The sequence below is a fragment of the Protomyctophum bolini genome (genome assembly GCF_963924005.1).
Source record: "Protomyctophum bolini genome assembly, chromosome: 15".
NCBI classification, from domain to species: Eukaryota; Metazoa; Chordata; class Actinopteri; order Myctophiformes; family Myctophidae; genus Protomyctophum; species Protomyctophum bolini.
Genome location: NC_137876.1, coordinates 21,220,989 through 21,235,676, shown reverse-complemented (window position 1 = coordinate 21,235,676; position 14,688 = coordinate 21,220,989). Strand labels below are relative to the sequence as shown.

At 45.9% G+C, this 14,688-nt stretch overlaps 1 protein-coding gene across 1 annotated transcript in view; it reads right to left on the bottom strand.

Moving 5' to 3' along the window:
• LOC308330083 (disks large-associated protein 2-like) overlaps positions 1–14,688 on the bottom strand; it is a gene marked incomplete at its 3' end in the record, with an annotated part of 287,323 nt that overhangs the window by 23,076 nt on the left and 249,559 nt on the right. Inside the window, 3 exon segments of the mRNA XM_080784741.1 lie at positions 5,072–5,380; positions 7,368–7,484; positions 7,486–7,535. Coding sequence (XP_080640867.1) covers positions 5,072–5,380; positions 7,368–7,484; positions 7,486–7,535 — 476 coding nt within the window.

Genomic DNA, 14,688 nt, shown 5'->3' with positions numbered 1-14,688 from the left:
GGTACTCTGTGAAAACGAGGGTTTGGGTTGATGGGAAGGTACTCTGTGAAAACGAGGGTTTGGGTTGATGGGAAGGTACTCTGTGAAAACGAGGGTTTGGGTTGATGGGAAGGTACTCTGTGAAAACGAGGGTTTGGGTTGATGGGAAGGTACTCTGTGAAAACGAGGGTTTGGGTTGATGGGAAGGTACTCTGTGAAAACGAGGGTTTGGGTTGATGGGAAGGTACTCTGTGAAAACGAGGGTTTGGGTTGATGGGAAGGTACTCTGTGAAAACGAGGGTTTGGGTTGATGGGAAGGTACTCTGTGAAAACGAGGGTTTGGGTTGATGGGAAGGTACTCTGTGAAAACGAGGGTTTGGGTTGATGGGAAGGTACTCTGTGAAAACGAGGGTTTGGGTTGATGGGAAGGTACTCTGTGAAAACGAGGGTTTGGGTTGATGGGAAGGTACTCTGTGAAAACGAGGGTTTGGGTTGATGGGAAGGTACTCTGTGAAAACGAGGGTTTGGGTTGATGGGAAGGTACTCTGTGAAAACGAGGGTTTGGGTTGATGGGAAGGTACTCTGTGAAAACGAGGGTTTGGGTTGATGGGAAGGTACTCTGTGAAAACGAGGGTTTGGGTTGATGGGAAGGTACTCTGTGAAAACGAGGGTTTGGGTTGATGGGAAGGTACTCTGTGAAAACGAGGGTTTGGGTTGATGGGAAGGTACTCTGTGAAAACGAGGGTTTGGGTTGATGGGAAGGTACTCTGTGAAAACGAGGGTTTGGGTTGATGGGAAGGTACTCTGTGAAAACGAGGGTTTGGGTTGATGGGAAGGTACTCTGTGAAAACGAGGGTTTGGGTTGATGGGAAGGTACTCTGTGAAAACGAGGGTTTGGGTTGATGGGAAGGTACTCTGTGAAAACGAGGGTTTGGGTTGATGGGAAGGTACTCTGTGAAAACGAGGGTTTGGGTTGATGGGAAGGTACTCTGTGAAAACGAGGGTTTGGGTTGATGGGAAGGTACTCTGTGAAAACGAGGGTTTGGGTTGATGGGAAGGTACTCTGTGAAAACGAGGGTTTGGGTTGATGGGAAGGTACTCTGTGAAAACGAGGGTTTGGGTTGATGGGAAGGTACTCTGTGAAAACGAGGGTTTGGGTTGATGGGAAGGTACTCTGTGAAAACGAGGGTTTGGGTTGATGGGAAGGTACTCTGTGAAAACGAGGGTTTGGGTTGATGGGAAGGTACTCTGTGAAAACGAGGGTTTGGGTTGATGGGAAGGTACTCTGTGAAAACGAGGGTTTGGGTTGATGGGAAGGTACTCTGTGAAAACGAGGGTTTGGGTTGATGGGAAGGTACTCTGTGAAAACGAGGGTTTGGGTTGATGGGAAGGTACTCTGTGAAAACGAGGGTTTGGGTTGATGGGAAGGTACTCTGTGAAAACGAGGGTTTGGGTTGATGGGAAGGTACTCTGTGAAAACGAGGGTTTGGGTTGATGGGAAGGTACTCTGTGAAAACGAGGGTTTGGGTTGATGGGAAGGTACTCTGTGAAAACGAGGGTTTGGGTTGATGGGAAGGTACTCTGTGAAAACGAGGGTTTGGGTTGATGGGAAGGTACTCTGTGAAAACGAGGGTTTGGGTTGATGGGAAGGTACTCTGTGAAAACGAGGGTTTGGGTTGATGGGAAGGTACTCTGTGAAAACGAGGGTTTGGGTTGATGGGAAGGTACTCTGTGAAAACGAGGGTTTGGGTTGATGGGAAGGTACTCTGTGAAAACGAGGGTTTGGGTTGATGGGAAGGTACTCTGTGAAAACGAGGGTTTGGGTTGATGGGAAGGTACTCTGTGAAAACGAGGGTTTGGGTTGATGGGAAGGTACTCTGTGAAAACGAGGGTTTGGGTTGATGGGAAGGTACTCTGTGAAAACGAGGGTTTGGGTTGATGGGAAGGTACTCTGTGAAAACGAGGGTTTGGGTTGATGGGAAGGTACTCTGTGAAAACGAGGGTTTGGGTTGATGGGAAGGTACTCTGTGAAAACGAGGGTTTGGGTTGATGGGAAGGTACTCTGTGAAAACGAGGGTTTGGGTTGATGGGAAGGTACTCTGTGAAAACGAGGGTTTGGGTTGATGGGAAGGTACTCTGTGAAAACGAGGGTTTGGGTTGATGGGAAGGTACTCTGTGAAAACGAGGGTTTGGGTTGATGGGAAGGTACTCTGTGAAAACGAGGGTTTGGGTTGATGGGAAGGTACTCTGTGAAAACGAGGGTTTGGGTTGATGGGAAGGTACTCTGTGAAAACGAGGGTTTGGGTTGATGGGAAGGTACTCTGTGAAAACGAGGGTTTGGGTTGATGGGAAGGTACTCTGTGAAAACGAGGGTTTGGGTTGATGGGAAGGTACTCTGTGAAAACGAGGGTTTGGGTTGATGGGAAGGTACTCTGTGAAAACGAGGGTTTGGGTTGATGGGAAGGTACTCTGTGAAAACGAGGGTTTGGGTTGATGGGAAGGTACTCTGTGAAAACGAGGGTTTGGGTTGATGGGAAGGTACTCTGTGAAAACGAGGGTTTGGGTTGATGGGAAGGTACTCTGTGAAAACGAGGGTTTGGGTTGATGGGAAGGTACTCTGTGAAAACGAGGGTTTGGGTTGATGGGAAGGTACTCTGTGAAAACGAGGGTTTGGGTTGATGGGAAGGTACTCTGTGAAAACGAGGGTTTGGGTTGATGGGAAGGTACTCTGTGAAAACCAGGGTTTGGGTTGATGGGAAGGTACTCTGTGAAAACGAGGGTTTGGGTTGATGGGAAGGTACTCTGTGAAAACGAGGGTTTGGGTTGATGGGAAGGTACTCTGTGAAAACGAGGGTTTGGGTTGATGGGAAGGTACTCTGTGAAAACGAGGGTTTGGGTTGATGGGAAGGTACTCTGTGAAAACGAGGGTTTGGGTTGATGGGAAGGTACTCTGTGAAAACCAGGGTTTGGGTTGATGGGAAGGTACTCTGTGAAAACGAGGGTTTGGGTTGATGGGAAGGTACTCTGTGAAAACGAGGGTTTGGGTTGATGGGAAGGTACTCTGTGAAAACGAGGGTGATACAGTGTAAAAGATAAGTGCACATCGCGCGGAGCGCTATAGAGGAGACACAGAGAGAAGGATTCTCCGAGGCCCAAATGGACACGGAGTGACTGTAATATTGTGCTTTGACGAAACGCTTTGTGCAGGCATTGAGGCTATTGAAGTGTTGAGGACACGGGCGGCTGGGAGCAGCCGACACCGATGCCTTCGGGCGGGGGTCCTTTGGTCTGCAGTGGGCCTGCTGTCTTCACACTGTGATGGCAGGTATCTGCTGCTGCTGCCCAGTGTGGAGACTGAACGAATGCCAAACTATACTCGCCCCTTTACCAACTCGCCCCGGGGCGTACAGCCGGCGGAAGTGACCCAAGTAAATGATGCTTTAACGGTTAAACCTACGCTTACTCCTGACCTTAACCCCTTAAAGTAAAACTATGCCTAACGCTAAACTTATTTCCAACTGTATTCCGAAGACGGCGGAAAGAAGAGATTCAAAGATTCTGAAGTCACGGCGGAAAGAAGAGATTCAAAGATTCTGAAGACACGGCGGAAAGAAGAGATTCAAAGATTCTGAAGACACGCAAAGAAGAGATTCAAAGATTCTGAAGACACGCAAAGAAGAGATTCAAAGATTCTGAAGACACGCAAAGAAGAGATTCAAAGATTCTGAAGACACGCAAAGAAGAGATTCAAAGATTCTGAAGACGGCAGAAAGAGGAGAAGAGAGCGAGAGTGAATGAGTGAGTGAGTGAGAGGGGGAGGGGGAGGGAGGGAGGGAGGGAAAGAGCTACAATTCAGTAAAACCTGCTCTAGCATGATATGAGTTGAATCTAATTGATGGATTGCAGTGAGATGACTCACCGCTATTTTTAGCTGCAGAGACGTGAATGCTGCTCCTGTGCATGTGTGAGTGTGTGTGTGTGTGTGAGTGTGTGTGTGTGTGTGTGACTGTGTGTGTGTGTGTGTGTGCGTGTGTGTATACAATAATACATGTGTGTGACTTTTGCATGTCTGCATGACTATAGGGAGAGAATTCAGACGAAACCTGTGATCTGACAGACATCCTCTCTGCCCACTAAGCTACTACCGTTTCATTTATTGTAAACAATAACCACGTGTAGCAGAGTGGCTTTAGGTTGGTACCGTACGTGACCCCCGGCTGGGTTTCCCCGTGGGAGGAGGTCTACAGAGGGGTGAGCGTATAGCAGAGTGGCTCACAACCTCAGCCTGCATAGTGACCTAAAGTCTAATATCTCTTTTTGCCTTTGGCTTTGTGGTGAAGACGCTGGCTTTCCACGCGTATGTTTGAATCCCGGGCCGTTACACATCCACGCCCTCACATACAGCGACACACTGACCTATGGACGAGCACTTTGTATACAGCAGCGCACAGTATACAATAAAGCAGCAGCAAGCAAGCAAGCAGGAGGATGAATGCAAAACCTTCGGTTAAAGTAGCCGGTATGAGATTGGGTGAGCGTGTGATTGGCTGGGTGAATCATGTGGATGAGAGACTGATGCTGCGGTGGCCCAATTAACGGCCGGCGCGCTGACTGAGGTTCCCTGACTGAACTTGCTCTGCGCATGTCTACGACAGGCGCAAATGCTCATTAGTGCGTTACAGTCACCCACTCACACACACATTCACACACCGACCGCGGAGGAAACAATGCAAGGCACCAAACGGCACATACTGTACTGTAGGGAGACATTAGTGGTTCAGAGCAAGCTAGTTAGCAAGCAACCTTCCGCTCATGCTTCGCAAGGAATCTCGGGAAAGCTTGCCGCCATGTTGCCTGAAAGAGAGAGAGACACATGCCCCAGAGCCGAGGCGTCTAACTTTTTATGTCTATGCAGGTTCAGAGGACAGGGGCACTATAACACTGGGGGAGCCCGGGATCGAACTGGGAACCTTGCGGTTCCCCAATGGCCGCTATATATACCGGCCGGCCACTCTACCCCTGAGCCACTGCCGCCCCACACACACACACACACACACACACACACACACACAGCGACGCGACACACACTGACCTGAATGCCTATGGACGAGCGCGGGGTCTTCAGGTACTCCTCGGCCTTGGACATGAGCACGGCCTTGTCACAGGTGGCCACCGCCGCCGCGGCCGAGCCGTGGCTGTCCGTGGACGCGTGCCTCGTGCTGGACGACACGGCGCCCGCCGCCGCCTCCATGGCGATGGTGACGGCCTTGGCGCTGTCCAGGCTGTCCGTGGAGTTGTAGAGGGCGCCGCCGCGGCAGCCCAGGCTCAGGCCGCCCTGCAGGCCGTCCGACGCCCACATACGCGAGTGGTGGTGCAGGTGCCGCGCCTCGTGGTACGCGTCCTGTGGGGGAAATATTATACGTCATTTATTTTAAGATAGCACGTTATGTGGACCAGTAGGTTTCCCAAAGTGACCCCCAGGGGTCCTTTAGGGGAGTCCCAAGGGGGGTCCCCCAGCTAAATGATATAGTTTTGGAACCAAATGGACCCTTATTGGTCTGTAACTGTAACTCTGAGTGTACAAATGGAACCAAACTCTCGGAGTTAAATTTACATTGATTTTACAATTTAGGGGAAATAGAAATGCCATTAAATGGCGGTCCGTAGCCTAATGCATTTCAAACTGGCGGACCTTGACATTTTAACGGGTTGAGAATCACTGCTAGAGCCGTAAACATCTTCTCTTATGGGGGCATATCTCTTCAAATGGGGGTCCGCGGCCAGATTAGTGTCAATGTGGGGGTGCTTGGCATGACAACGTTTGGGAACCACTGATGTAGACAGATGCATGCTATTGTGTTTATAGTTGCAATGACAATGTACGGACATTGGTTGTCTGTTACATGGATGATAGGTTCTTAGTTTAGTCACGATCTAGTCCTATATGACTATTTCCTTGCATTCGATGTATTACCACGTGTTGTTTTTGCTTACGGTCTACGTGGCTCTGGATTAAGAGATTCTGCTATAGTGTCAGTCTTAAGTTTAGACACAAATGCCTCGGTGGTGTCGTAATGGCTGATATTAGACTTGGTTGCATGCTGAAAACAGCAGATCTACAAGATCACACAACGACGCGTTGTGAGCAGCTTACCAGTCCCCAACATTTTTGTCTAGTTTGAATGTGTTGACGAAATTGTCAATATATTTAGTCTTAGTTTTTATTAGTTAGTCATCATAGCTTAGTTTTTATTTAGTTTTCCTTGGTGGTCGACGAAACATTTTGGTCATTTCAGTCGACGGAATCAACACTAACTGTGTGGACTCCAAAATTGGTGGGAAAAACTAGCCATTATACCTTGTTTATAGGAAGCAAATTAATTTATCATAATAACATGATAACCCTTCCACAGTAGTAGCTTTTTCATATTTTCTATTCTTTTGCATATTTTCCTACATAATGCCTCATTTGCACATTTAATTTAATTCTTGGGGAGTGATCTTTGATCCGATATTATCTTTAGGGTCTCAAATAGACCACCTGGGGTTTTTGACCTCCCTGTTTTAGCTGATAAGTGACCCATTATTTAGGGTTACAGGAGGCTATGAATGTGCGATGATAAGATGACGTATGCTTGTGACTTGATGTAACATGGGAGATGCCTCATTGATTGAATAAAAGAAGGACTTTGCCTGCAGGGAATCGGAGCTCATTCATTGCTACATTAGGAAAATAAGGTGACAAATCTACAGACCCCCTGGAAGAATTATACGACAATAACAAATCTAATATAGGTATAGTTTTGCACACTCAATACTTATAATTAACATTCCAATTAACCGTTTCAGTTCATAGGACGCCTCAGGCCGTCTTAAGGATTGGAACTGAGAGGTGCCTTCGACGTGTGTGGCTGTCCTAGCGCACCCTCAAAGATACGGGGCGAGATAAGAATATTCAGAATTTTTCCTTTTTTTTTTTGCCATTTCGCTTTTCGCTTGCCGTATGCTAACGCTCTGTGCAATTATTAGCTTGTCATTGACTCCCATGTTAGCGCGGCGGAAAGAATGACTCGTATCTCCTCATCCAGGGCGCTCTCCGTGGTGATGAATGGATCGATATGCTGGCGCTTCATTTCTGCTCCTCATCCGTCTCTCCCGCAAAATATGAACTCTTTTTGGAGCGTATATAAATAAATTAAGATGATCGGGGATTGTGAGGTCACTTTGTAAAGTCAACTTTTTTAAGAAAGTGTTTCCGGTTCATGGCTTTCAGAGTAAAAGCGATCAGACAACTCTGGCAACCCGGAGCTTCTATTTTGATGCACTTCCGGCACTGATTGTTAAGAACTAAGAACCAGAAAGACCCGGTGGAAAGGGGGCACGTATACCTGTGTGGACTCGGTGCTGCTCTGGGCCGTGACAGAGATGAGGGGCTTGGAGGCGGTCCGTGGCGGGACCGGCGGAGCAGAGTTCTTCTTGTTGTTGTTGTTGTAGCCGGGCGTGTAGGTGACGGCTGAAACACAGAGGGAGGGGGGGGGGGAGACACAACTCTAAAGCTGTGTTGTTCTATATATAATATATAATGTTTCAATATTGTATTATTTTCTTAACTTTTGTTTTCTTTCTTCAAATGTGCAGCCTGCACACGCAGCCAACTTAAAATTCAAGAGAGCGCACGTACCTGATCAGGTGACTATAGTCACAATACATGCACTAATTTGCCTGATCAGAGCGGCTATTTAAGCGTCTCTGCCTACCTTGTTCATTCCTGGCTTCTCTCCTGCAGTGCAGACGTGTGTCGCTGCTGCCGCCTCGCTTGCTGCTAACCTGCTGCTCATGACGTTTTACAAATCCTACCGCCTCCCCAGCATCCACCTGTAGGCTCCGTTTCTACAGGTGGGCGCTATACTCTCCCTCCGCCAACCTGGGGAGAGCCCTGAACTGTACCACACATGCTCTATATATATATACCGACCAGTTGAGCTGCAAAGGGATCGTGAACCTTTTGTAATGAGGTACAGTATGTCAACTCTTTCTGCAGTGACTCGATGTATACTGTATATCACCATCACAACAGGAGACCACCACGACGACACCTCACATATTAGATCTCCAAGTCGATATCTGATGTATATCATCGTCAGACCACGACACGAGACCACGAAACCTCACATGTTAGATCTCTAAGTCGATATCTGACACATGGTGAAAATTGGTGGTCAAAGGTCCGGGTCGAGAAGGTCGTTTATTGATTAAAACATGGCGGTTCGTACATAACTTCTGAATTATTCATGGGGCGAGACCGATTGCATTTGAAAGCTTGTCTCTGTCGAGGCATTTCACACCACTGTGGATAATATAAGGTCAGACGTATTAGTATAACGACGTGAATTGACCTACATTTTGGCATTTCACAGCTCGACTACCGGTATATATGCAGATCATCCACATCTCCAGGAGGGTGATGATGTCTCCATGTTGGGGCGCAGGAGCTGCTTCAGCATGCATGATGCGCTCCGACTCAGATGAGGCAGAAGTTGAACCAGCGGAAGAAATCGACACGTACAAATGTGCGTACTTTTTAAACGTTTGTTTACTTTCCCCCTCTCTTTTCTTCCCTGCAGGCGGATGTCGAAGCTATACACAGATCTCGAGACAAAATGATCCGTGCATTTATTTGCAATTGTTTTATTGATTGATTGATTTATAATTATTGATTTATAATAAAACAAGTGTATTCATTTGCAATAGCATCACTAATCTGATTCATTGTATCACCCAATGGAGAGGAGAGGAATCAGTTGCTGTAGAATATATTTGCGAGAATAACCTATTTTATCACAAATGTAGGCTAAATACATGCATGTGAGACATTAATTGTGTCACGAACATATGTTTTATTAATATTCATGAATTCCTGCCATGAACAAAAATAATATTATATAACATTATTTCATTGAATTGCGATAAATACATCAAAAACTCCTTATGTAGGCCTAGATAGTAATTTATTGGACTGCTGTTTCTGTTAACACCAAAAGTCTTTACCAAAAGTAGCCGATCTACAAGCTCACAACGCGACGTCGCGTCGCTTATAGATCGGCTATTTTTTTGGCGTATTCCCCCCACACGCATAGCGGGGGTTCATGTGGTTAATGCTGATGATGTTTTCATATTGTCAAGGAGGTGCACATATTGGTTCATATTGCTGGATAATATGGATAATATGGATATAATATTAGGCCTAAATGCCCACAAACATATTTTCATTAACCTAGTTATTCATTCATTCCTTCATTCATCCATGTATTTAAAAAATAATATAACAAACTGTCCTTGTCAAGGAGGTGGCTCTCTATTGTTTACGGCAGCCTGCAGTCCGTTTCTAGCAAAATTTTAACTAATTCAGCAGCAGTGACATTAGCGTTCTGACTGGTTTCTTGCATAGTCAGTTGATTCTTCATATCCATATGAGTGAAACGGCCGCGATGATTTGTTTACTTTTCAAACAGTTCTTATATGAGGCGATCTGAAAAAATAAAAAACCCCTATGAGGATTACAATGCAAATAAAAAGTACATGAACCCACGGATTTATAGCGCCCTCTACCGATGTATTACAACGTAATTACTACCGATATTAGGTAGTAAATGTCCGAAATCATCACTATTAGAGTCCACTAAGTCTGGATTCCCACATGGGGAGTAGGGAGTAGGGAACAACCCTATGAATTTGGACGCAGCCAACGACACTCTTTTCTTCTGAAGTTTTAGGACTATGGCAGAGCATTAAGCTAACACGCACACACACACACGCACGCGCGCGTGCACACATGACAAAGCCTTTTTTTTGTATTGCTTGCTAAAGAACTTAAATAATGTATTAATCCCATATTAACTGACACATTCGACCTTCTCTGCACCACGGTGGGTTTATGTGTTTGTTTGTTGCGTTTGCTGATGCTCATCTCAGTCAGAGTTTGCCTGCAGGCACAATAAAGGACAAAACGAGTTAAGTGTCCTCAAGGGCCCTGGTCATGTGGTGCCTGGGTACTTAGCACCCCCCCCCCCCCCAGCAGAATCTGGCTTTTGTTTGGGATCAAAACCACGACATGGCAGAAAGGTTGCCCCACGGTAAAGGTCACATACTGTGCTATATTTCCCCCAAGTATAGGAATACGATACGCTACGAGTACACCCAAGAGGCTGCATTAAAGGTGACTGATACAACAGCTGAATGGAAACACATGTTGAAGTGTGCAAGGGAGTCAAGTGCACTCATGACACTCATGGCATTGTGTTTGTTTGAGGAGTGATGCTCCATGCTGGTAGAACGTTTACAGTCTTATTCTGTCCAAATGACAGAGAGAGACAGAGAGAGAGAGAGAGAGAGAGAGAGAGAGAGTTTAAAAAAAAAACAAGATCTACAAGCTCCACAAGATCTACAAGCTCACAACGCGTCGCAGCAGATCGGCTATTTTCAGCAAGTGTAAAAACAGTCATTACGATGGAAATACATTTCATTCGACTAAATCAACTGTCGATTTAGATCGTATGGTATTTAGTCGACTAAAACTAGACTAACACTAAAACATTCCAGGTGACTAAAATATGACAAAAACTAAATGAAGTTTCAGCTCAAAGACTATGACTAAACTAAAAATAGAAATTTGCTGCCAAAAACAACACTGGTTTTGACGTGCCTGCATGTGCTTTTCAAACAGCGCACAGTAGCGTGAAGCCGACTAAAAACAGCTCTTCCAGTCTGAAGAGCATATGTTAGCGATCAAAGCTGAGAGGCCTGGCTGCTGTGGAACAACAGGCGCTCCTATAGGCTGTACGATCCGTTCTCATATCAATAAACGTCGTCTTTTGGACAATACTTCGTCCTGGGCGTTGGGCGTTACTAATAGAAAGGACAAAGAACTTCGTCCTGGGCGTTCGCTGTGTTAATAAGATGTAGATCTACGTCAAAAGTGGGGAATGGGTTAAAAACTAGCCGATCTCCAAGCTCAGAATGCGTCGTAAAGTGACATTGTGAGCTTGTAGAACTGATTTTTTTTTTGTCATAGTTTTAGTCAACAAAATCAACACTGCAGTAGCCTACTTTAGAAACTTCTGGGGAGAGGTGATAGGGGAATTCCTCATGACGCACGCTAACCTCACGATATTAATTCCTCATATGGGTACACTGTACGCTGGGAGGTTAATGTGAATGTTTTCGTCAGTGGTTTAGCTAACAGCAAGCTATACCTCCACACACAGCAGCAATTAAGGTGTTTCTTACGAGAGAGAAATAGTGACTGTTGTGTGAGTTCTAAATGCACTGCCTCCTCCACACTCACTCCCCAAAGGCTTGGCAATAACAATATTTTCTCCTAATTGCACAGAAACCAGAGAGAGAGAGAGGGGGAGAGAGAGAGAGAGAGAGAGAGAGAGAGAGAGAGAGAGAGAGAGAGAGAGAGAGAGAGAGAGACCATTATAACGTTAAAAGTTATAACGTTAAAAGTAATGCTGTTTCCCCATGGTGTCTCTGGGGCTTGGAACGTGGACGCTGAAACAGAGACAGCTCCAGAATATCGGGTGGGACTATGGGGGGGGATGGCTATTTAGAGCGGGGGTGTAGTATCTGTTATGGTTAGAATGCCATCCGTCGAGGGAATATAGGACAATTCAGACAGCCCAGCAAGGTTTAACATGAGTATACTTCATTGTAAGATATACTTGAACATGGTGACATGGCAGAAGGGGAGAGGAAGGGGACTTGGAGAGATGGAGGAGGAATGGGGTAAGCGAGGGGAGAAGAGGAAAAGGGTGCAGTTCTTTCCTTTGTCTGTTAGTTACTATATACTCTGTTAATGGGCTGTAAATGTTCACACATACTGTTCTGGTTCTCACTGTGTGTGTGCGTTCACAATGTGTGTGTGTTCAGAACTTGGCCCGTCCAATCACACGTTGGGCTTCACCTAATCATTGCCCTATTATGTCTGTGGTGTGTGTGTGTGTGTGTGTGTAGAGATGGGCTCTAGTGTGTATATGTTTGTGTGTGCGTGTGTGGTGTGTGAGTGTCTACGTGTGTGTGTGTGTGTGTGTGTGTGTGCATGTGTGGTGTGTGAGTGTCTATGTGCGTGTGTGGTGTGTGAGTGTGCATGTGTGGTGTGTGTGCGAGTGTGCGTGGATGGGGCCTCTTTGTGTGTGTGGCTACTGTATGTGTGTGTGTGTGTGTGTGTAGTGTGTGTATATGTGCACGTATGTCCTATGAAATATCCGACAGGGGCTAATGAATTTTGGTTTACATAGAAGTCAGTCGAATTGGGTTCGTGGGGAAGGGTGGGCTAAAGAGGGGTGGAGAGGGTTGGCAGCCCAAACCACTTCTTCCGTGAGGAGGAACCCCTATAGAACCCTTCCTATAGTGTCACCAAGATCTCATCAGCCATCTTCCCCACACCGTGCGCCGTTCGAGTTATGTACTCGATAGGGACAGCATTCTAAATCATACATAGACGCCAGACAAAGCCTGTTGCACCACGGTGGATTTCGAACCCACAACCTCTGTGGTGGTGGTGGGCACACTGGGCAGTGGATTCTACCACTGTGCCAGTGCCACCCCAAGCTCCTTGGTTGTTAACATTTGTTTTGATCGATGGACCCTGATGAAGGCAGCTCTTCCGCAAACGTTGGGGGAATAAAAGTCAACAACATTAAAAACACATTGAAACCTGATTTTGTGCCTCTCTGGTTTGTTTGATGTTTACGCGCCGCCGTAGTTGGAACCTGTCCAACTCTGGGTCGGTGCCACTCGGTACGTCACAATGTTTGTCCGTTTGTTTTCGCCCGCCAGCCAGCCGGCTTTGGGAGAGGTTTAAATAATTCATGATGAGAAAGTACCCGAGGCTTCTTTCAACAACTTTTGTCCCTATACCTCCCCAACCTGACCCATACTGTAATACAGAAAAGTTTGTTTTTATAAATATAAGCCCCCACAACACCCCCCCCCCCCCCCCATAAGTTAGCCTATGCCAACATCCGCGTTCACTTTAAGAGAAAGAGTTTGCCACCCCCCCCCCCCCCCCCCAATACACACACTCAATACACACACTTTAGTATTATTACCACAAGCACACACTGTTTATCTGTCGCCAGAAACCGATTGTATGTCCGGGGGAGCGACGCAGTACAAAGTCACAAATTACATCCGAACTTCGGATGGCTGAAGAACCCGGCTGGATTCCGACTTATGGAGGTTTGGAAGTCCTGCTTGTATAACCGATTTAAACGGAGATCAGATTTAACGTCCAATAGCCGGTGGCGACGGAGGCGTTGCATATAGCAACCGGATCAATGTTAAAAGCCGCCGTGGCCCGTGGGGCTCAACCACACGGAGTATACGTTGGGGTCTGTATATATATATATATATACAGCAAATAACGTCCCCTAGCAGTCGGGTACGTATGGACATACAGACAGAATAAACAGAGAAGGGACTGACGTGGAAACAGCTGGAGAGGATGGCGCAAGACAGGCGAGGGTGGAAATGATTCATCAATGGCCTATGTAGAGAGATAACGGGTATAAACCTTGATCAAAATAAGTCTTCTGCATTCTCTAATTGTGTAGACTTCTTGTAAATCGAGCAATGCAGATGTTTAACAAATATAGTTTAACTCTTGAGAGCGTAAAACGAAAAACAAATGGACCTAAAAGGGTCCATTTGTTTTTATTTTACACTCGCAAGAGATAAAGATCTAGGGGGGTTCATTGGGTTAGCAATGCTCTGGTTGAAAAGCACCGGTTTAAATGGATAAGAGGTGACCATGAATTAACTTTATATGGTCTTTAACCCATTCTGAACGGGAAAAACATTTTGGTGTTAGCATCATGTTATGCTTTAGCTATTGAAAAATAGCAGATCTACACGCTCATAGCGCGCCACCGAGTGGCGCGCTACGAGCTTGTAGGTCTGCTATTTTTGAAAAATCAAAAGAACGACTGACATTTTTAGAATCTGATCTCAGGTCAGAATGGGTTAATGTCCACATCGTATCATCCACGTGGCAGAATGTGTCATCGCTCCCGGTTTCACGCACGGAGAGAATCAATCACAATGTGTTAGTCTATGTGCAGACAGTTTGGGTGAAAAATGATATTTTCAGCTATCTTCAGAGAATTGCCAGCCGGCGTTGTCCTCTTCTGTCAAGTCACGACCGGCTCCAAATTGCCCTCCTTTCTTTTCCCTTTCTTTAGTTTTCCGGGGGTAAAACATTGACCCTGCTGACGTGGGTCGTAGTTTTATATCGCACAGTGTGACAGCGCTGTGACAGGTGGAATCAATTCAACTCACGAATTTAAAAGAGGTGGGTAATCATTTTTTTTTAATAGTAAGCAATCTAAGAAAAAAAAATACATTTACTCAAGCACTGTGTACTTAATTTGCAGTATACTTTTACTTCTACTCCACTCCATCTCATAGGGAAAATGAACGATATACTGTACTTTATTTCCACTACAATTATTATTTGAAACCTATAGTTACTTTGTAACGGCCTTCGGCCATTACATTGAGGTGTTTTCAAAAGACCTTTTTACATGATTTTACACATTTCAAAACTTGTGAAATGGGACATTCTGCATAATGGAGTATACTTCCTACTTTTGGTACCTTATGATAAATTTCGATACCAATACTTTTGTAGTAGTTTTGTAAGTAAGT